This window comes from Pieris brassicae, chromosome 3, assembly GCF_905147105.1.
Source record: "Pieris brassicae chromosome 3, ilPieBrab1.1, whole genome shotgun sequence".
Classification (NCBI taxonomy): Eukaryota; Metazoa; Arthropoda; class Insecta; order Lepidoptera; family Pieridae; genus Pieris; species Pieris brassicae.
Window position 1 is genome coordinate 7,873,906 of NC_059667.1, and position 24,348 is coordinate 7,898,253.

A 24,348-nucleotide genomic window follows, 5' to 3' on the forward strand; every position below is an offset into this window, starting at 1 on the left:
TACTGACTAAACTCAAACTCGATATAACTTAATTCATATAGGTAAGTAAGTACACTTATGAACGTATACAAAAATATGTTGGTTCTAAGTTTACATTTACTACCAGTTCGCAAGTCAAGGGCGTAGAGCGGGCAAGAAGAACTGGCAAGAAACTTTCCGCCACTCTTTTTAATCGCTTAGTTTTGAGTCATACAAATTGTTTGAACTGGAGCAAATCAATCCCAACGATTAGGATCATTTTCATATTCGTTAAATTTATATAAAGCTTTATTGATTAATTATTAAAGGTTCAACGAGGGCTTTGAATTTACTTACCGATAATTCTCTAATTTCGCTTGGGAGTATGTTTAAAAACGAATACAATTTCCATCTAAGGAGTGGTTTATCTGGAGCCTGGTTGGCCGTACACTAAAATTGGTTCCGTTTCGAGTATTATACTGGTGAAAGTCACCATTTGTTAAATAAAAATATATAAAATCTATATATAAAAAAATAATAGATAAAATCGTTTATATTTAGCTTCAAGAATATATTGACCAGATAGTGTCATAATATTTAATTCCTTAAACTTATCCCCGACTCCCTTGGGGAAACACAACACAAATATGAATTGAACCTCTGGAGCAGCACCCCACAGTTGAATACCGTACGTAAAAACGCTGTGAAAGTAGCTATGATACATAATTTTAGCCGTGTTCTTATCAGTAAACTGTCGGATTTTCTTCTTCTTCTTTCTTACTGCATATGCTGAGCTCAGCTAAAGTCTCTTTGATTTTCTTATTTAGTTTCATATATTAACCAAACATTGTCTATGCTTGAAAATGAAATGCATTTTCGAGGATTACTACAAAAAATTTATACGTAGTACTATTAGTTTTGAGAGCTTTGATATATTTGTTGACAAGAGGAGAGGGGGAGGGAATAAATTGCAGTAAATATGCTCACATAATACTGGAACGGTTGATGTGATTTTTATAATTAAACATCAAAAAGCTTTACCTTTAAAAGCTCATACTCATACTATACTAGATTTTATGTTCCAATTTTTGAACACAAAGAAACTAAAATTGTAAAGTATAAAACCAACAATTATATGAACAGAAAATATAAATTTATACACGTTTATAAACGCACACGCAAATTATCCTAAACCTACATAAACGAAGACAACTTACGAAGTATATTAGTAAATAATACATCTAATCATCTAAGGCCGTTTTGATCTCGTAATGCCCACTGGGCCCTTACTAACGAGTCAAAGAAACATTTTCTTTTATCTTTGTTTAAGTTCTTAAATCGCAACTTGGGCAGAAAAGTCTCGTGGGTAAAATAAAACATACTATTTTATACCTAAATATATATTAATAACCAAGTGGTATGTAGGCCTCAAAATGCATCTATTTCTTGATTACATTTATTTTTGTTATAGATAGGTTATCAGCGTTTTGTGTCAGATATTTTAATTACAAAATATTTAACAAAAACAAAATATTATAACTGTTTTATATATAAAAACCCGTGTTCCATAAAAAACTAAATACTTACTATTTTTTTAAATAACAAATTTAAAAACTGTTTACACCAATTTTTTTATCTTTATGATAAACAACATTACGAGTCCATGAGTTAGTATGTGGGTGCATATGAGTAAATGAGTGAGTGTATGAATCAAACATACATGTTAACTCTCAGTAGCATCTCCAACTCTGTATAAGGTGTGTTCAGAAGCCAGTGCTTTAACAATTTTTTTATAATTCTGGACAGTCAGGGGGTAGGTAGATGTTAAGCAGCCTATTTAATTTATTATAGATATAGTCTGCTTGTATGTTGCTTCTGGTGATATCATTCCTCACTGTCTAACCAATGACTACATCCCTATTAATTTTTAAAAGCAGCTTACTTATACGTAAGTATCTATGGCCTTTTAAAATTATATTAGGTCCTTACATATGAAATTGGCGTTTTGTCGTACTGGCCACTTTGACCTCAAATACCTCCTCTTTGGTTAGGAATTTCAAATTCAAATTTGTACAGCTATGTACTCATGTATTTGTGCTTCGATGACCGTCATTCATTTGTTTTTTTCTGTTTGCGTCACTCATTTTACAAAATGGAAAACTTAAAGTATCGCATTTTTTACGAGTACGAGTTCCGCCGTGGCACTAGTGCTGCGGAAACGACTCGAAGGATGAATGATGTGTATGGCGGTCATGTTGCAAAAGAAGAAGTTTTTGGTTCCAACGTTTTCGTTCTGGAAATTTCGACCTGCAGAACAAGCCCCGTGGACGGCCTGAGACCCAAGTTGATAATGAAGTATTGAAGGCTATTGTGGAAGCGGATCCATCGCAAACCACGTTCGAGTTAGCTGCAGGCTGCGGTGTTAGTGATAAAACTGTTTTAATTCGCTTGAAGCAAATTGGGAAGATTAAAAAGCTTGAAAGCGGCAAACGCGCGTCGACTGCTGCGTTACATTACTGAACCGGCACAATAATGAAGGTATTTTAAACCGAATGAAACCTGTGATGAAAAATGGATTCTTTACGATAATCGGAAGCGCTCAGCGCAATGGTTGTATCCTGGCCAGCCAGCCAAATCCTGCCCCAAGCGAAAATAACCCCAAAAAAGTTACTTGGAAGCGTTTGGTGGACTAGTGCCGGTATTGTTCATTGCAGTTTTCTCAAATCTGGCCAGACTATTACGGCTGATGTCTATTGTCAGCAATTGCAAACCATGATGGAAAAGCTAGCGGCTAAACAACCTAGGCTGGTGAATCGCTCCACGCCACTGCTACTTCACGACAACGCTAGACCACACACTGCACAACAGACGGCTACCAAATTAGAAGAGCTTCAATTGGAATTTCTAAGACATCCTCCGTACTCCCCGGACCCTGCTCCAACAGATTACCATTTTTTTCGAAATTTGGACAACTTCTTGCAAGGGAAAAAATTTAATTCTGATGGGGCAGTCCAAATCGCCTTCACAGATTTTATTGATTCCCGTCCGACTGTTTTTTTTAGTAAAGGTATCAATGAACTACCTATGAGATGGCAAAAGTGCATAGAAAACAATGGTTCATACTTTGATTAATTAAATATATTATATTTAAAAATATTCGACTTTTTGTTCCTCCCATACAAAACGCCAATTTCATATGTAAGGACCTAATATTTAGGATAGATATATGTCATCGATTGTTGGGTTTAAACATGAAAGTCTCGCGATGTTTTATTATACCGTATAAGTTGATTCCACACATCAAATGGAATATCCTAAAAATATTATATTTGCTCATAACCAATATTTAAACACACGACAGACTTCAAAGTCGTTCCAGCCTAGGTCGCTACTAATATGAAATGACGAGTCAATATTAATATCAACGCAAACATGTCCTTTTTACTCGAGTATTAAAAACATAGTGGTGCTACACACAACACTTTACAACCTCTTAGTTACCACAGGATTGTGTCTGTTTCATGACCATTAGGGGATCAGGTGCCTGACACACGCCGTCGCTTTTTAGTTCTAAGGCTTGCCGGCATCCTCACGTCTTACTACGCGAAACATGCGAGTGTAAAATGTGTAGTTTTTTCAACAAATTTGTTTCTTATGTAGCCAAGTTCACATTTCAAGTATCGTCATGCTCGCTTAAATGTCATTGCTTGTGGTGGCGTCCATGCGTCGGGTTATCTCTCTCCCTAAAATATGGCGAGGGGGCCGATGGCTGGCCATGCGTTATACTCGTAAACGGGTGCTACTCGTGGTGACTGGTCGTGCTTGAATTCGTGTATGCGGTGATGTTAGTTATTTTTGACTGTTATGTATTTGCGTGTTGTTCCCACGAGAATGTAAGTGCGTGCTCCTATTTCACCATGCCTCCTGCTCATGTCATGTGTAACATGGTGTGATTTTTGCAGCTCCTGACAAACGTTGTGTAATACAAAAAAAAATATTTGGCGATTAAAAAGAGTGGCGGAGAGTTTATTGCCAGTTCTTCTCTTCCATTCTACGCCCTTGATTTGAGAACTGGCAGTAAAGTAGAAGCATTTAATGTATATTTATTTTTTATTGACGTTCATAAGTGTACATTGTGTTACCTATATGAATAAATGATTTTTGACCTTTGAGTTTTGCACGTACACAGAAAGTCCACGAGTGACAACCGGGGATTATACTGCGACCTCTGGGACAAGTCATAAGGGACGCACGCTGAAGTCGCTAACACTGATCGAGTAATACGTATTGACGTAACGAAAGTATCTCATATCGTAAAACAGTAATGTTTTATAAAAACGTTAAATTATCACGGCAATTTCTAACGATTCTAATTTGATTAAAAACTAATTTAAAGTTTTGCTAAGCAACCACAAATATAACGTAATCATTCTGTTCTCGTAGCAATTAGACAAATTGGGAAATCTGTTAAATCGCCACAATCACTATCGATCTACGTACTTTAATTAGTTGGTGTAAATGTTCGGATTAAGCACAAAATTCTCGGTATAAACTTAGGTACTTGTATGTTTTGTTTGTGTTTCCTTATGCAATCAAGACTCTAATAATGTAATCAATTACAACTCTTATATTTATTGAGACTGGCTATAAAAAATAAAATATGTTTATTATGAAACATAAGATACAGATATCACTTATTCCACGTCATTAAATTTAAATAGGTACACATCCCTATTCATCGCCATAGAAGACAGAGGGTGTAGGCTGAGAGAAAAAAACTCTCGATACTCTTTTAAAATAGTAAATCATCCTACAAAATTATTATGGCAAACAACAACACTTATTTTAAAACAAATATCGCAAATTAATTAGAAGTAGCCTGTCTAGCATTAGTCCCAGGCCCTTTTATCATATGTAGTTCAGGAGGAGGCTTTTACTCAACTGGGGTCCATACTGCAGAACACAAAGAAACATAAATAGCAGTTACTAATGTAGACTAAGAATATAATAACAAAACTAACACACATTTGATATGTAACTTTTAATAGTATAGAGGTAAAGTGGCTTTATTATACATACGTACTTTGCGTCTCATGTTTTACTTTGCCTTCACAAGACCTTCTTATCCTTTATAGCATAACGTCACTGTTAAAAGCCCAGTAACATTTATTATCGTCGTAAAGCTTTATCCATATTATTGTTGTTGTGGTTTCAATCTTACCCCGGTTATTATTATATGATTATATCGGTTTTATTATAGATAATATTCAGCGATTACTTTTATATAGAACATTTTAAAATGAGTGACCCCAGAAACATGGCCTGTATAACACGGCCATGAAGGAACTCTCCAGGCGGTGCAATAGCTCAGCCAATCTCTGAATAGCAGGATTTCTGGTGTGGTTTGCTTCTTCAAAGCCTCGCCTTAAACATTTAATTGCAAAACATGAATAATTAATTAACTAATTTAATTTAATGGAATTGTAAACCTCCTTTTGTTTTAAATACGTTTTATCGGTATATGAAATGTTGAATTCTGCATTTTATCTTTGAATTTGTCGTAAATTAATGAAATAAAGATTTTTTATAACATTTACAAATATTGTTAAACGTTGTTAAACGTCATCAGTCTAATCACAATATTATAAGTTAAGTTCTCATAGATGTCTTTCTGTCAAATTCTATTGTTTCTGGTATGAAAAATTTTTCTAATTATAAAAAAAAATTGTATACGCATTATAATAACAGGCAAAATTCGAATAAATAGGTTTCATACACCCTGTGTTTCAAAAACAATTCTCCTGAGAAAAATACATCAGATTAGTTTTTTTTTAATGTGTTGTGAAAATGCGCTTACGCAGGTCGAGGTTGAGCTTGACGGGGGGACTGTGGGGCTGGATCGACACTCAAATCCCTCTACTATTCAGTAGCGAGAGTGCAACCACAATCCTCACCTCAGCACCACGCCCTTAAGATGGGCCCTCGGAGTTCGCCAGGCATTCTACCCAAGGGCATCAGATTTGCTACCACAACTTCGAATATACGCAACGCAAATATAAACAACACGTCCTGCGCGTTATGCGCGATGAAAAAGGCGCACTTGCCGCAGTTTGATAGTAGTAGTAGTAGTGAGACTGTAGATAGTAACGAAGGGAAAACAAATTACTGTACATTCCCTAATTTCCTCAAAATCATATAAAAAATCTGATAAAAGCCAAGAGGCTGATTGCAGATGAGTAAAATACTTCGTATATAGAACGTTATTGTTATCTCGCAAAGTGGTAATAAATATGTGGCTTATAGGGAAGATATTACAATACTCTACGCAATTTATTTCGCACGTTTGCCAAATCCTACCGTATGGGCCAAAAGCGATCGTGAGGAAAGCTTGATAAAGCTGAAATGTAGCTTTAGATCCAATTATTGATTCTGCGGATTTAAAAAATCTAAAACTCTGATTTCAATTATAATTTTAACATTTAATTACCACTAATCAAAATACAGTTATTTAAAATAAATAGTCGTTGATTTAAGATTGACGTTCTGGTATTTATATTTATAGAAAATACCAAATATTAATCTCAAAAGAATTGTTATTAGATTTTAATATGTAAGATTTATATATTACCGTTTAGTTTTAATTTAATTAAAATCGACAACAACTAAAATTATTACATATTACAATTAAAATGTAATGAAAGTGATGTAAAACAAACTTGATTTAGTATATTTTGCTTTCCCTAGATAAACCTAATAGTCCTCACATATGAAATTGGCGTTTTGTCGTATTAGCCACTTTGACCTCAAATATCTCTTTGTTTAGGAATTCCAAATTCAATTTTTTACAGCTATTTACTCGTGCATTTGTTTTTCGAAAGCCATGATTCATTTTATTTTCCAGTTTTTAGGTGCCAACGTTTTCGTTCTGGAAATTTCGAATAACAAGCCCCGTGGACGGCCGGTGATCAAAGATGATAACTGTTACAAGGATTTGCTTTTGGATATTAAAAGTTTTGGAGTACAACGAACTGTTTTTTATTGTGTCATAGAGCAAAGAGAGAGATGTTTCTAACAGTCATTCTATGACTGCGCGAAGTTTACTATAGAGTAAACAGTATGTAGGTGATTAGTACGTGTCGTCATGAAACAATAATTTGTTCTGAAAAGAACAGTTAATTGCGTTACCGTTAGACCACGATGTCGAACTGTTCTGAGAAGAACACGTTCGTACCCTTCGACGGTTGCGCGCAACAAAAAGGACAACTTTTTGCCGCGCCTCGATTTTATTGTCTACGCACCCTTCGCATCTTGGTACCACATGTTACCACTAGTGGCCAGGTAGGATAATTTTTGTATATAAATCTACAGTTTTTAAAAAATAAAACACATTCCACATTCCATCTTCACCTCTTCTCAACGAAATATTAGGAAGTTTTATTTTAACCAAATAAGGACCAATCAACATAAACCAAAACTACCCTAAAGTGGTGACCCCGAGAAGAACACCAAGAAAATTGAAGATGACGAACACAGAAAATTCCGGTGCAGAGCGTCAAGTTTCATCACATCCGTCGAGCCAAGAAGTCTCCGGTATCTCACTGTCACTCCGTGTGCCAATTCCAGAACAACCAACCATCGACACCCTCATCGGTGAAATAAGAAGGTTGTCTTTGGAAGTTGCCGAGCTACGAGTACAACCGCGCAACAACTACCGCAACAGTCGTTCTCGCCACTATTTACAATCACGCTCGCGGAACGCATCAACAAAGCGCAACGAAAACCGACGAGAGTCACAGATGGAAGATCGAAGCCGGAAAAAATCTCCAATGCCGTACTGCTATTACCATCATCGCTACGGTATGGACGCGAAGAAATGCACACCACCATGCCCATGTTTCAAGCCCATAAATCAGTCGGAAAACTAAAAGTAACGCTGACCGCGGCGGGAACCGGCGTTACCGAATCATCACACCGCCTTTTCGTTACCGACAGGGTAACGAAACTTACCTTTTTGGTCGACACAGGAGCCAATATCTCCGTGCTACCAAAGGCAAAAGGCTCACGCGAAAAACCACTGCCGTTTCAACTCTACGCCGCCAACAACACGGTCATTCCAACATACGGAGAGAAGTCACTCCAACTTGATCTTAACCTCCGAAGACCATACACATGGAAATTCGTCGTAGCAGATGTGTCTAAGGCAATCCTGGGAGCAGATTTCTTGCAGCACCACCACCTCATTGTCGATGTAAAAAACCGAAGATTGATCGACGGGAAAACAAAGCTGGTAACAAACGCTCAACTCAGTACTGCAGACATACCTACAGTTCGTAGTATTGACATTGAGCAAAATTACCACAGCATACTAGAAGATTTCCCAGGCACAACCAGAATCACTTCAATGAAGCTTAGTCCCAAACATTCCGTTGAACACTTCATTGAAACAAATGGACCGCCCCTTCACTGCAAGCCACGCCCCATTGCACCGCATCGTTACGAAATGGTCAGGAAGGAATTCCAAAACATGATCGATCAAGGGTTATGCAGACCAAGCAAAAGCCCTTGGGCATCACCTCTTCACGTCGTGCCAAAGAAGAATGGAGACCTACGCGTGTGTGGCGATTACCGAAGACTCAACGCCATAACGAAGCCCGATCGGTATCCCATACCACGCATACGTGACTTCACATACCAACTCGCAGGGAAGAAAATTTTCTCCACACTCGACCTCAATCGCGCGTACCAACAACTGCCAGTCAGCGAGCAAGATGTGGAGAAAACCGCCATCATCACACCTTTTGGTCTTTTCGAGTTTCCGCGCATGTGTCCTGGTCTAAAGAACGCCGGACAGACTTTCCAACGCTTTATTCACGAAGTACTGCGCGAACTCGACTTCGTATTTCCTTTCGTTGATGATCTACTCATAGCATCAATCGACGAGGAAGAGCACCGAAAACATCTACGCATCGTATTACAGCGACTAGAAGAATACGGCATCACCATCAACCCATCAAAATGTGTTTTCGGCCAGCCAACTGTGAAATTCCTCGGTCACCAAGTCACAGCGGAAGGAATACAGCCACCCCAAGAGAAGGTACAAGCTATTACAGATTTTCCAAAACCACAAACCGTAGAAGAACTACGACGTTTTCTCGGTATGATAAACTTTTACCGTGAAAATATCAAAGATGCCGCCACCATTCAAGCGCCGTTAAATACCTACCTGCACAACGTCAAGAAGCGTGACAAAACTAAGATCGACTGGACCACTGAATCAACGCAAGCTTATGAAGCATGTAAAGAGAGCATAAAAAACGCCGCTTTACTTGCTCATCCGTCTCACCAGGCGACACTTGCTATATTCAGCGACGCTAGCGACAAAACAGCTGGTGCCGCACTCAACCAATTTATCAACAACTCATGGCAACCACTCGGCTATTTCTCGAAGAAATTCACCGACGCACAGACTCGCTACAGTACCTACGATCGAGAGCTACTCGCTATCTACATGGCTGTTAAACATTTCCGCAAAATGTTCGAGGGACGAGAAATAATAATATTCACCGACCACAAGCCGCTAACTTTCGCTTACACAAAAACAAATACAAACAGCGAATCACCGAGACGCACCCGACAGCTACTTTATATCAGCGAATTTACCACTGATATACGACACGTTAGTGGATCTCAAAATGCAGCCGCAGATGCATTATCACGTGTCGAAGCAATCACCTGTCCATCGCCGATCGACTACAATCTACTTGCTGAAGCTCAAGAACGCGATACCATTAAAGCACTCAGTCTACAGAGCAACTTATGTTTCAAGAAAGTCAACCTGCCCGTCTCAAATATCAAATTACACTGCGAAACTTCAACCTCACAGTTACGTCCGTACCTACCAGAAGAATACCGACGTACCGCATTCAACGCAGTACATAACGTTAGCCACCCTGGAATCAAGACTACGAGAAAATTAATTACGCAACGTTACTTTTGGCCCTCAATGAACGCAGACGTCGGCAAGTGGGCAAAAGTATGCCTACAGTGTCAGCGCGCCAAAATACAACGCCACACATCAAGTCAATTATCAATTTTTTCACCAACCGAACGATTCGAACACGTTCACATCGATATCGTTGGTCCGCTACCTACCGCGGCCAGCGGTCATCGATACCTCGTGACAATGATCGACAGAGCAACGAGATGGACCGAAGCATACCCATTATGCGAAATATCAGCTGAAGACGTCGCCAAAGCGGTATACGAAGGTTGGATTTCCCGTTTCGGTTGTCCTGTAACAATAACAACAGACCAAGGACGCCAATTTGAAAGCAGATTATTTGCATCTCTTTCTCGCTTACTAGGAATCGAAAAAACGCGTACAACTTCATACCACGCACAGTGTAACGGTATCATCGAACGATGGCACCGTGTCCTTAAAGCCGCATTAAAGGCAAGACTACAGACCGCAAGAAGCTGGATCAACGAGCTACCAACCGTCCTACTCGGATTACGCGCCGCTATGCGAAGTGACACCGGCGTAAGCGCCGCTCAGCTTACCTACGGATGCAACATACGCTTACCCGGTGATTTCTTATCAACGACCCGCAATGACGTCATCATGGACTCTGGCTACATCGATCAGCTGCGCGACGCAATACGTAACCTGCAACCAATGCCGAGTCAACCACACAGCAACACAAAACCCATATTCGTTCACCGCGACCTGCAATCATGTGAATACGTATTTGTACGCATAGACGCCGTAAAGAAGCCATTACAAGCACCTTACGACGGACCCTATCGCGTGCTGAAACGAGACAGCAAGATATTCACGCTGCAGTTACCTAACCGTGAAATGAATATCTCTATCGACAGACTCAAACCTGCCTACACTATCGCCGAGCAAGATGTGCCTACTGATACAACAACGAGTACCTGCAACAAGCAAAACACATCAAGTGCGAGCGAACTACATGAACCATCAAATAGCCTGAAACATCAAAATGACAACACCCTGAAACATCAAGATGACAACAACCTGAAACAACAAGACACTGGGAACACCTCAATACCTACAAGAACAACTCGCCGAGGCCGCGTTATACGCCTGCCGGTACGCTTCGCTAGAGGGGGAATCCTGTAGGTGATTAGTACGTGTCGTCATGAAACAATAATTTGTTCTGAAAAGAACAGTTAATTGCGTTACCGTTAGACCACGATGTCGAACTGTTCTGAGAAGAACACGTTCGTACCCTTCGACGGTTGCGCGCAACAAAAAGGACAACTTTTTGCCGCGCCTCGATTTTATTGTCTACGCACCCTTCGCATCTTGGTACCACATGTTACCACTAGTGGCCAGGTAGGATAATTTTTGTATATAAATCTACAGTTTTTAAAAAATAAAACACATTCCACATTCCATCTTCACCTCTTCTCAACGAAATATTAGGAAGTTTTATTTTAACCAAATAAGGACCAATCAACATAAACCAAAACTCCCTAAAAGTATAAACTATATACAACTTATATTTTTACCATAAATACGAATTGAAGGCAATTATGAAAGTGGATCCATCGCAAACTACGTCTTAGTTTAGCTGCAAGCTGCGGTATTAGTGATATAACTGTATTAATCCACTTGAAGTAAATTAGGAAATTAGGAAAAGGTGGGTATTTCATGAATTGAGTGAAGCAAATCGACAAACGCGCGTAGACTGCTGCGTTACATCACTCAACTAGCACAATAATAAAGAGGTTTTAAATCGAATTATTACCTGTGAAGAAAAATGGATCCTGTACGGTATTCGGAGGCGCTCATCGCAATGGCTGAACCCAGCCGAACCAGCCAAATCGTGCCCCAAGCGAAGATTTACTCTCTTAAATCTGGCCTGACGATTACGGCAGATGTCAATTGTCAGCAACTGAAAGCTAGTTGCTAAATAACCAAGGCTGGTCAATCGCTCTAGGCTACTGCTGGTTCACGATAACGCTACACCACCCACTGCTAAGAAATTAGAGGAGATTCAATTGGATTGTTTAAAACATCGACCATACCGTACGACCGACTCCGCGGACCGTGCTCCAACAGATTACCATTTTTTAAGAAATTTGGATAACTTCTTGCAAGGTAAACTCACTCTGATGGGGCAGTGGAACCCGCTTTCAAAGATTTTTTTTATTTCCGTCTGAATGGTTTTATAGTAAAGGGATCAATGAACTACCTATAAGATAGCTTAAGTGCATAGATAGCAATGGTACATACTATGATTAATTAAATATATTTTATTTAAAAAAACTTTTTGTTCCTCCCATACAAAACGCCAATTTTATACGTAAATCTGTACTAAACTGTAATCTCAATTTCACCATTGTTTCATCTACAAGCCACAATATTTTTTCAACATCAAAAAATACGTATATATATTATGAAATCAGTTAAATGGTGAATTTAGGTTATTTTGTTTCATACATAAGTAAAAGTCAACATCTATTGGTAGTTTTATTAATCAATAAAGACTAGGAGAGTTCTTTGTCTAATTCTTAGTTCGAATATTTTCGCAGTACATCGAATAAAATCACTTGGGACTTATAGGAATTTTCCCCTTAGACATAAACCTGACGAAGGTTATATTAGTTTATAGAGGCAATAAATTTCACTCACTAGGGAAATAGTGGAATACTTCGATTTTATTATTTACAAATACTAGGGCTCCGCCATTTGATGGGCGATGCTTGGTTAAATTCAATTTTAGAAAAGTTCAACTTAAATTTTCAAAATTTCTTGAAGAAAATAAAACAAATACAAAATGTAACATTCTATAAGGTGTTAAAAAAGATGAAGTTTTTTATGAGCTCTCCCACGAATAGTGCAAATAATGTAAATAGTGTTTTCAGAGAAATAAAAATCTACACACAAAAGTGTCTCTGGAAGTAGTTGTTACTAAAAACAAGACGTTTTTCGCGTAGTTCCTGAAGGTTCCTGAGGTGTCGAGAGCTTATAAGCCAGACTGTCATACAAAGTGCAAATGGGATTCTCATTAGCACTATGATAACATTAATTTGTTTCGTTTACATGATGCTAGACATTTTCTCTTAAAAACTGAGTTTATACGCAAGTTCATTCGCCCTGGGAATAATCGATCGATAATGGGGATGATTTAATTTTTTTACATCATTTTCAGAATTAAGGTAACTTACTACTAACTAACTTATACATTCGTTTAGGGACGCCATAATGAATACACTTCGGAATCTTACGCTTTGAAGCGCTCCAAAACGTCTTAGCAGTGTTCAACACAGACTACTTTGCGGGCCTAACCGTTGTGCTGATACCACGATATCTATGTCATCAAAACAAACTGAGGGTAGGCTTGTGGTTGGATGTTTATCTACCCACCTAACTTTACAATAGCCGACTGTGATTCATGGTATACTCAAAGCTGATTTTAATAAAATCACCAGCAAAAAGATACTCTATTTTAAGCCGAGTACTACTAACATACAACTAAACAATGTACGGTGCAATTATTTATCAATTAGATAATTTTTCAACAGCGTTTGTGCTGGTTTGCTTTGACTAAACTTTATTAAATTTAACGTTAATAACTTCAAAGAGAAGATATCTGTGGTTGTGTCATCACTTTATAATTTATCGTTGATGGCGTATGGCATTTTGTCAATATAATATTACAATTCTAAAATGAGTTTTAGCGGTTATGGGTGCGTTCTGAGGTCATGCGGTCGCACCCACGCTACGTGCTAAGTGATTTAGTTATGCGCGTAATTTATTCTCTCAAGTATAGTGAAGGTAGCAACACGATAAAACTGCATGTCTTCGTTCAAGATAATGTATGACAGATGGCAGGGTTTCAGATTACGGTAGTCTACACGGTCTTATTCAGAAATATTGTCCTTATCAACATTACGCTGTTTTGATGTTTATGGTATGTTGGTATATGTATAATCACGTGAAATTATTATAGAGTATCTATATTCTTGTCTTGAGTACAAATCTTGCCCGTAAACAATTTGATAACATATGTATATCACATGAAAAAATAATCAATGGCGCTGAGGCCAAGACCTAAAAAGGTAACAGATTTCTGTATCTGTTTCATGATCATTTGTTAAACTAATAGGCAAGTAGGTGATCAGCCTTCTGTGCCTGACGCACGCCGTAAACTTTTTGGGTTTAAGGCAAGTTTCCTCACGATGTTTTCCTTCACCATTCGAGCTAATGTTAAATGCGCAGATAGACATAAGCGAAAACAACACAATAAAAATTATTAAATTATCAAAAATTATTCATTTATGCATATAGAAGTTAAACTTATCTCAAATAGTCACCGCTATAACGTCCTAACGGGAATACGTCCAATTACAAATTGGCCTGTATCAATTGGCGTTACAAATCACCAACGCATTCTATATATATTATGCCATCAACTTTGTCAAGGCCCTTGTGCCTTAAGGCGTAAAGGGAGAGCAATTATAGCTTATAATTAAAATTATAATTTAAAGTAAACATCTGATGTAATAAGACCATGTGAATGATCAGTCCTCGAACATGGTATGATGTTATCACAATTGTACTGCCGTAGAATAATCAGTGTCAGGTCAAATACAATTGTAGAAGGCCGATGAGTTAGACGCTGTCATTCCCTGGTTCCAAGAGGAGCGTGTAACGTGCCGAGATAAATCCCTGGCCCCTTAGAGAAGTAGCCTACTTTTTTCGATGAAACTAAATATTAAATAGATAAAATAGCTTAACGCAGAAATTAAAGATGAAGAGTAAACATACATAATGAAGGTTTTGCTCCCAAAGACAAAGTCTGCCACGTTAATACCATGAATTGTATTAGTTTCTGAGGAAACCCAGGTTGGTTCTAGATAGTGATCCTATAACTAGTGCATATAACCCAATAGCCCAAAACCAATTCACTATTATCAAGGCTTTCATTGCGACTTTTAAAATAATTAATTAAAGTAATTATTTGTGATCAGTCTTCTGTGCCTTACGCACGCTGTCAACTTTTTTGGGTCTAAGGCAAGCCGGTTTACTCACGATGTTTTCCTTCACCGTTCGAGCAAATGTTAAATGCGCACAAATAAAGAAAGTCCATTGGTGCACAGCTGGGGATGGAACCTACTACCGCAGGAATGAGAAGAAGAAGAAGAGAAGAGAAGAAGGAATGAGAGTCGCACGCTGAGGCCACTAGTCCAATACTGCTCTTGATGTATATTTAAGTGAATGAGTTAGTGTAATTTGTATGAATCAACTACTTGTTAGGTCTCATTAGCTTCTCCAAAGCTGCGTAAGCCAGAAGACAGTCCTTTATCAGTTTTCTATTAGGTTGTAAGCGTGTAGATGTTAAGCAGCCTATTGTAGATGTAGTCTGCCTGCATATTGCGTCGCAGTCTGACCGTAATTTTTACCATGTTTCAGCAAACAAAAAGCAATGTTAGTTGTACTTTTGTAATACCTAGTCTTACCGCAACATAGCAACGTCGTTAACGACCGTGTCAGGATCGTACTTGGGATGAATGACCGCTTCAGTGACTCTCATTTCTACTTCACCATAGCCGTGTACCAGGAGATCATGTTCGCCCAATCGCACATAGAGACGTTTTCGTATACAATGTGCCGCGGTGACTACCCATCGTAAGGATACCAGTGTACCGCCGCAAAATGCTTCCTGAAAGAAAAGTTTTACGTTCGTAAGTACGTTCTAGTGGCTGCCTCTCCTACGCTCTACGTGTTAGTTATCACATTCACATAGACATATCATTTAATAAATACTAACGAAACACATACAGAAAGTGACAAAATAATAATAATAAAAAAAAATACAAAATTATGGAACGAAAAAAAGGAATAAGGTACATATAAGTGTGTAATGTTGGTGTGTTATGGTAGTATGACCCTGGTTCAGCATTACGGAGCTGCGGAGCAGACGTGTTCCACAGCGCTGGTCATTCTGCCAGAGACCACAACAGTTAGTTTGCGCCTCAGACGCAAAAAAAGAAAAATAATGTAATAATACAAAAATAAATCAATGGCTCTACAACCTTTTTAGGTCTGGGCCTCAGATTTCCGTATCTATTTCATAATAATTTGTTAATCTAATAGGCAATAAGGTGATCAGCTTTCTATGCCTGACGTACGCTGTCGACTTTTTAGGTATAAGGCAAGCCGGTTTCCTCACGATGTTTTCCTTCACCGTTCGAGCAAATGTTAAATGCGCACATAGAAAATAAGTCCATAGGTGCACAGCCGGGGATCGAACCTACAATGTCAGGGATGAGAGTCGCACGCTGAAGCGACTAGGCCAACACTGCTCTGTAATTTCAACAACTACAAACGTTTTATATGACAATTTGTAAAAGGTTATGTTTGTGGATTGGAGCTCGGACCAACACCGCATTAAAATTATTTCCTTTTACACATGTCAACTTATTCTTGACCGACTGTATGTCTTTAAATGTATTTTAATGTCTTAGCATTAGCTAACAACAACAAGAATGTTTACAACGTCAATGTTTATTACAACAAAGTTTTCAAAAGCAATTTAAGCATTTAACATTTCAACCCCGCTTCGTACGTGACGAAATTTTGTATATTATGTTTTATAATGTAGCAAAGGGAATAAAGCTTGGTAAAAATCTTTCTCAATTTAGATACTTATATAATGTATCGTGATATTTAACGCAGTGTAAATAACTTTCAAAGATGCGTACAGTGTTATTTTCGTCATAGAACTTTTATAACCGTTTAAAGAACTTTATTTCTCATTCCAAAAAAAATATATTTGATTTACATGAGAAACTAAATATTTTGAGCGAGATAAACGTCCCAATTTTAGTTCACCACATTCACTTTAACATGCATTTTTAATGCCCCCTTGAATCTGTCAAACACGCCAATATTGCGAATTTTAGATGGCAACCGATTAAACAGTTGCACCCAATCGACCTCTTCAAATAATTTGTGCGCGACTTCGGCTTTATAATTATATTCATATTATGAAAAATCTTATATCATACTAATGGCCTGATAGCTAAAGTTATAGTATAAATATTTAAATGTAGATTTTTTTTTTTTATTAATTACGTAAAAAAAATTAACAAGCGCCTTACAATATAACAACGCCTAGCGAAATAAGAAATAACGTAGTGTTTTGTATTCTTATATATTTATACGTATACGCGCTCTCGGTTAAATAATATTTAGGAGTTATATTTGTAATTAAGCCTATAAATTTGTTAACTCTGACATTGTCTAACTTTCGCAATATAAACTCATCAAAAGTATTAAACGCCTGCTAGTATCTTTAGGCTTCCGTCCCACAGAATCTGCATACCATGGCATAACTGAGTTAGCATAATCTTATATTACATCTAGTATTATGTATTTATACAACAACAAGACCATCACTCACATACTTACAGTTGTAATTTAAACAATTTTTTATATACTTTTTTTTTGTTTTAAAGTTTGATTTGGTTTATATATATAAGGATCATTAGCTGTTTTGTATTGTTCCGCTATTATAGAACCACGGTAGAGTATCTGATCACCCACCACACAGGGATGTCCCTAGTGTGGCAACTGGTATCTGATTGATTAGCTACCACATAATTTTGTTTTTTATCGAAACAATTGACAACAAATAGTTTCATACGGTATTTAAATAATCACCTTGTATCGGTTTAGCACAGCGACTTGCCATATCCATTTTCCAGGTGGAGCAGGCCTTCCACCAATAATCCTAATCATATCTTGCATACGTGCTTTTAGTCTACTTGTCGAAGATCCTCGATATCTTCCAAGCCGCCCACAGGTCATAGGCGGTGAAAATGATCTGGAATCTTCTTCATGGATTGCTGGAGATGGCGTTGGTAGAGATTCTACCCGGTAATCTGAAAAAAAAACCTTAAAATAGATATAATAGCTAAGCGCAAAACTTAAAGACGGCTGGTACAATTTGATTTTATTTGTTCCTTTAACTCCAAGGATCGTTCGAATCGTTCTCGATGTAAAAAATGGGAACGGCAAAACTTGAAGCCTTTTATTGTGGAAAGCAAACAATTTCCATGGTGTAGCAAAATGTTCCATAGCTAAGCTAGCCAAAGCTATAAATAAGCAATAAAAATTTCATATGAATGCGAAACAAAGTTCGCTTCATCGAAGTGTATTTCTTTGTCAACAACTAAAAAAGACATTCCATATATTCTAGCAATTTACAAGTTTTACCCAGCAATTCGATGTTAAATTCCCACTATCGCTACTGCAACTGGTTATTCATAAGTCAAACATTGAGTTTATGCCAGTCAATTTCATGGAGGAATTATGTACGTTGTTAAATATTTAGTAATCTTCTAATCTCGTTCTCCCTTGGGGTTAGCTAGACTGATCGAGAATTCACTTTTTAGGACGGAGGAACAGTTCAGTATCCTTTCTAAACAACTCAAACAAATGTAAACGCAACCCCCCCCCCCACCTCTACCTATGTTGGAGTCGACAAAGCACGCCGCCGCCCATAGATACGTTCTTATCGAAGTGTTCCCGAAATACTTAAATCTGTGACTAACTTCAACCCGTTGTCGTCACACAACTAAACTTTTGTTTAGTTGATATTTCATAAGATCTAATTAGCCCTGATCATCATAAGAACCAAGATTTTTATTATAACCCAGGTAAAATAATAAGATGAAATAATCGAGGCTAAAAATAACTTCAAACGTTTTCTTATAAAAATTATGTTGTTTAAGTTTGCAAAGTAAAATCGGAAAAGTAAAATTCTTAATGAATTTGTACCTTCCGAAACCCTTCACGAGATCGCTGATTAAGCAGAAAGTTGGATTTTAATATTCGTGATTTTATTTGGTAACAAAGTTGATTATAATAATAATTTGAAATTTATTGACGTTTCATACGCGTTCAAGAATGCACTTCAAACAAATTCATCATAAATTTATTATTTTGTGGCGTCGTCTATTTTAGAATTGGCTAACAAGAACTGGAATTTAAAAGTAAATATGCGAGGAAATGCTGCCAGCAATAAAGGTACACTGCCACCTGAGCCAAACTTTTAAAATTTGACTTAATTTTCTTTTTATCAATGTAGTAATAATATAATATGTAGTATTAGTAAAACGTTTCGTGACCACCCCCAGTGACTCTTTATACCTAAAACTTACCATTATGTGGTGTAAAGTACTGGAAAGTCGAAAATAATATTTTCAATAACGCGTAACTCAATGTCCGCCCCGCAACATAACGTATTACAAAAGGACCCCCACTTCAAAATTTGTTACTTAATACTTGAGCAGAGACTCCCTTGTTAAGGTAGCGTCTTAGGTACTTATTAAATTCAATTCGGTTATATTTGGAATTGTCTGTTTGGAAATCCATTTACAGATAACCCCTGGCCAGTTGTGTGGGCATTCATGAGGTGCAATGTGGTCACTAATACCCAACAGCTCAATATGGTCGTTGTCTCCTTCAGAAGTGTATTGTATTACATAAGAATTTTGTGAAATCTATTTTTTTTTGTAATTTCTCGCTAGTTCGTGTGCTATAGCGATTATTGTAATTCGATTTTTTTTCTGAGACTTATTTGGCTGTATAAAATTAACCGCGCATATACCTTGATCTTTTCGCCTGTGCATCTTAGCTCGTATCCAGAGGTGGCAGTAGCTTCCCTCCAAATAACAATATGCAGACTGTTTAATTACTTTTCGACCACAGATTGTAAATCTTTGACAGTGCCTGAAAAAAAATCTAATCTAGAAAATGTTATGCAACTCTTGGACGTTCAAGAAACTACATAGTAATTAATAAGTGAAGTTATACAGTTAATAAGTTTACAGAATAATTAAGTATATCATTAATAATATTACATTTACATAGATTTTTGTGTTAGTTAATTTATATTCAAGTACGAAAAATTTTCTTTTTAGTAAAGAGTCGTATTGAAAATATTTTAAAACTTAAGCATCATAAATAAACTATAGACAGAAACAAGATGCCCAAGTTGGATTTTATTACCTCTTCCTTACAGTAGTGCACTTTTTGGAGCAGGTGCTCCAGCTGGTCCAGGATGAAAATCCCATAAACCTCTTTTGGACGTCTCCGTTGTCTAATTGCTTTAAACCCACCTAAAATTCATAGATGTTATATATAGATGACAAACTTCTTCATTTGTAAGAATCAACAATAAATATGAACATTTACTCAGAAAGAAGAAAAAACAGGTAAACGGGAAGGAGGCTCATTTGATCTTAAGTGATACCACCGCCCATGGACACTAAATAATTATCAGTTGCGGAACGACGGACGTCAAAGCGTATACATATAACGTAAACGTATACGTATAATATACATAAAATTATGTTAAAACGTAAGAATATTATTATAGATGGAAGACTAATGGATTTGTCAACAGCATCTCTAATCTAATCAAACACGCGATCAAACGTCTTTCATTTTACATTACTCTCGCATATATTGATAAGACCTGGATCTTATACCATTAAAATACAAACATACGACACAAGACATTAACAGTAAGGAATAATATAAACTTTTTTTATATAATTAAATCGCGAGTAGGTGAATCCTCTTCCAAGGCATTCCCCATTTTTCTATTTCCGATAATTGCACCTATTATTTGCATCATAGTAATATACTTATTAGTTAATACCTTATTAGTCTACAGACTCGTTTGGTCAAAAAATTGTTGTATTGTTACATTTTCTGCGTGCAGTGTTGGCCTGGTGACTTAAGCACACTCTACATTGAGGTCGTACGTTCAAAGTATGGCCGTGTACTTGTCGCTTTATGCAAGTAATTAATAAAGTACGATGAAGAAATAAACGGTGTAAAAATACGTTCACCACCTACCTGCATATCAGGAAAAAATATCACGTAGCAAAGCTATTTAATTCATATATGGATTCACTATTTTTGTGATTGAGGTATAGTACAATTGACTGTCACTTGAGAGACACATTAGAAATACATTACTGAATAAGGGTATGAAATTATATTTTGTAAAAAAGATATACAACATTTAATAATAGTTTATAAATTGGTAATTTTTTCCATTGTTCTTTACGACAAGTAATATTAAGGAGGCGCATGGCTATGACGCATGATGAAAATGTGACGCTTAACGGAATAATGTGACGCGTAATCGAAAAATGTGACGCGTAACCGAAAAATGTGACGGTATTTTTTTTTACAACGCCGATAAAGAAGTTTCACTTCAATTTAAAAAAAAAAACTAGTGTCTCAGTTCTAGTGGGTATCAGTGAATTACATTAGGTTAGGTTTTTTATTCTAAGTGGTATTTGATAGGGTAACCTGTGTACCTTCTTTCATTGATTGTTTTGGGGTAAAAAAGCATGCGCCACCACATTATTGCATGGTACCCCGAGTGATTATAATATGTAAAAAAAATTTGGAGCTGGAGCCGTGATTCGACAAATTTACCTATAACTTAGGCTATATATTCAAATGAAGAAGCGATTAGTCTTCAAGCAGTTGTCCTTTGTTTTTTTATGTCCTGTGCGTTGTTGTAGTCAGATAAAGCTTATTTATTAATATGGAGTGTATGTATTTGGATCTGAGTGCGCCAATTGATTGTTATCTATAAGCGCAATTCTTCACGTCCGAGGCCCAAAAATCGACACGTTTCAAACCCGAAAGCTTGCTTGTTAGTTGTTAGGCTTGATTAAAAAACTGAGACCAAAACCGTTTTTTTTAAAGAACGTAAATAGTATTTAAGTTAATCGTTAGGTGGAGATATTTTCTCTACTTTACAACTTGTGCAATTTTCAGATTGAGTTTAAATTACGACTGGCAACACTGAGACGTGTTAATTAGGAAACAAGCTGAAAGTTTCTGAAGATATAAAGTTTTTTTTATATGAGTATAAAGAAAATTTACGTCATGTACTATGAAATATACTATACGCTATTACGTTCCTGAGTTCGATGGGTGTATTGGAAGAAACAAAAAGCAAATTTTTTCTAAAATAACATATTAATTCCTTGATTTTTTAACTAAATTAAGATAAGAAACCAATAGGTTTGTTATCTTAATTTAGTAGTGAATATCTATACTAATATTATAAAAGATTTATATTTTTGTATGTTAGTAACGAATTATTCCTGGAATGCGTGAATTCGTAAGTGAAATTGTCGGAGCGTTGAGGTCACATAAAGTGCCCAGGAAACTTCTGAAAGGAGCTAGGCAGGCTTAATTTGCCAGCACTTTACGCACAACCGACCAAATGGGCGTCTAGGTGCGGAAACTGTGTCCACAATACATACTACATACGTTAGAAAACACTACTGGAATTCCACAATATTAAAAAGTATTATGTACACCTACAATCTGTGCTTACAAATCACTACGATGGCATCATACCCTGAAACGCACTAACAAAGATAGTTCGGTCATTCAGGACCTTAGCCACTGGGGCCTTCCAGGTCCAGGATCCTTCATTTAGGTTGGAGGAAGCGCACAACATCCTTCCGTCACAATCAAAGTGCTATATTACATATATATAAAACTAATATTTTAACTAAGGTATGAATAACATCTACACAACTGATAATTTTACCTTGAGTTGAAAGGTATTTTTATCGTATTATGATTTGTTATCTATTAGACTTACCACTTTAATTTTCGTACGTCCTTCCTCACTATCTTCCCGTCCTCGCGACTCACGTGCCGCGCAACTGTAAACACGGTTTGTTTCCGTATATGAATATCAACAAACCAATTCATTGCAAGTAAATACTGTCAGAATTAAAGATATGCCGGATCAAACTTGTTAAATTTATTTTAAACATTATCTTATTGATAGTTTTGTCTTTGGTTAACATAACCTTTTACACATTGAGAAATTCAATGAGATAAGAAAACAATTTTTTAACCGGATTAAAACTATTTGTATTATTATAAACTTATAATTATTTTACATAATTTTAAATTATTAATTTTCCGACGTTTCTTGACGTTGCTTTACAGCGTGTGTGGTCACGGTGACTGAAGACAAAAGGTGTTGAATGTCAAAAGTATCACAGCTGTAGAGAAAGTTGTGTTATCTTTATTTTTTTCCCCCGGAGTTATCGACTACGACGGAAAATTTTTTAATTTAAAATTATGTAAAATAAAAAATTATTTTTTTATGTCATTGAATTTCTTACTAAATATATTAATAATATATTAAATATTTATATAATATATTCAATTACGGTAGACATTTAAGGAGTTCATTATTAAAAAATTTAATAATGTTTCATTACGATATCTATCGTAATCAAGATAGATTCGCAAGGTAAGAGTGCATAATGAAGCTCCTGGAACCCACAAATACAACAGGTGAAGGTAATAGTAAAAAACCGGCGTGTCTCAGTAACTTATATCGGCGTATGTCAATCGCCATTTCGCACTAGGCCAGCTGAAATAAGGCCACTGATGAAATAAGTTATTGAACACGTCTTAGGTGAGCAACAATTAACATGTTGATGCTGATGTACTAATTATTTTAAGAGTAAGACTTGCCATCTTACTCCCTCTTTAATATTCTTTATGCTAACGCTAACATTGAGAACAGTTTTTGAGTCTATATACACCCTTCAATATTGTCAATCTGTTTTAAGATTTTTCATGTCAAGTGTCATCTGTAAACTAATGCCTCTATTAGTCTTGCAAATTAAAAAAACTATATTAAAGCCAAAAAACATGAATACATACGTTTTTTATTATTTTCATTACCATAGACGGCTAATGCAATATATGTAGAAAAAAAAAAACTATCACTTTATTTCTTTGGTTTCATTATGGACAATCGACTTTAATCTTATACCTACCGAGCAACTTCAATTCTGAAAGAATCGCCGCAAATGTTTCTACGTAAGCAGTGTCGCCGCCTAGTTTTACGACCGGCTTGGCATGCATTCCACCTTCCCCATTCCGAGTAAATTGGTGTCTTCTCATCACCTAAAAGGGAATTAAAGCCATAAAGCTAGCAAGTTTCTAATTCGTTACATTGTTGGCTTGTACTCCAAATAGTTTGTCTGATTCATGATTCTATAAATTCTATTATATAAAGACCGTACATTTATTCGTAAGATAAATTGGACAGTTTAGTTTTACAATAACGGAGGTTCTGGGTTTGACTGTTCTACTAATATAATGCTCAATGATTCTGTGTGTCTATTTTGAAAACTACTCCTCGTAGCAATTATATTATTTTTATATATATTATCACGCCTTTTACCTGAAGGAGTTGGCAGTGACCACAGATCTCCACTTGTTATGGTCCTGCCATACCTCTCTCGCTTGATCGACTTTCAGGACATTCACCAGGC

The 24,348-nt window shown here is 36.7% G+C and overlaps 1 protein-coding gene across 1 annotated transcript in view; it reads right to left on the reverse strand.

The window, feature by feature from the left end:
* The window catches only part of LOC123707766 (putative serine protease 29), a 44,235-nt gene that overhangs the window by 7,889 nt on the left and 11,998 nt on the right, over positions 1–24,348 (reverse strand). Inside the window, exons 4-9 of the mRNA XM_045658105.1 lie at positions 23,848–23,977; positions 22,647–22,710; positions 20,012–20,121; positions 19,611–19,732; positions 17,660–17,880; positions 15,454–15,656 (exon numbers count right to left, since the gene is read on the reverse strand). Of these exons, the coding sequence (XP_045514061.1) occupies positions 15,454–15,656; positions 17,660–17,880; positions 19,611–19,732; positions 20,012–20,121; positions 22,647–22,710; positions 23,848–23,977 (850 nt within the window). The remainder of the gene's footprint in view (positions 1–15,453; positions 15,657–17,659; positions 17,881–19,610; positions 19,733–20,011; positions 20,122–22,646; positions 22,711–23,847; positions 23,978–24,348) is intronic.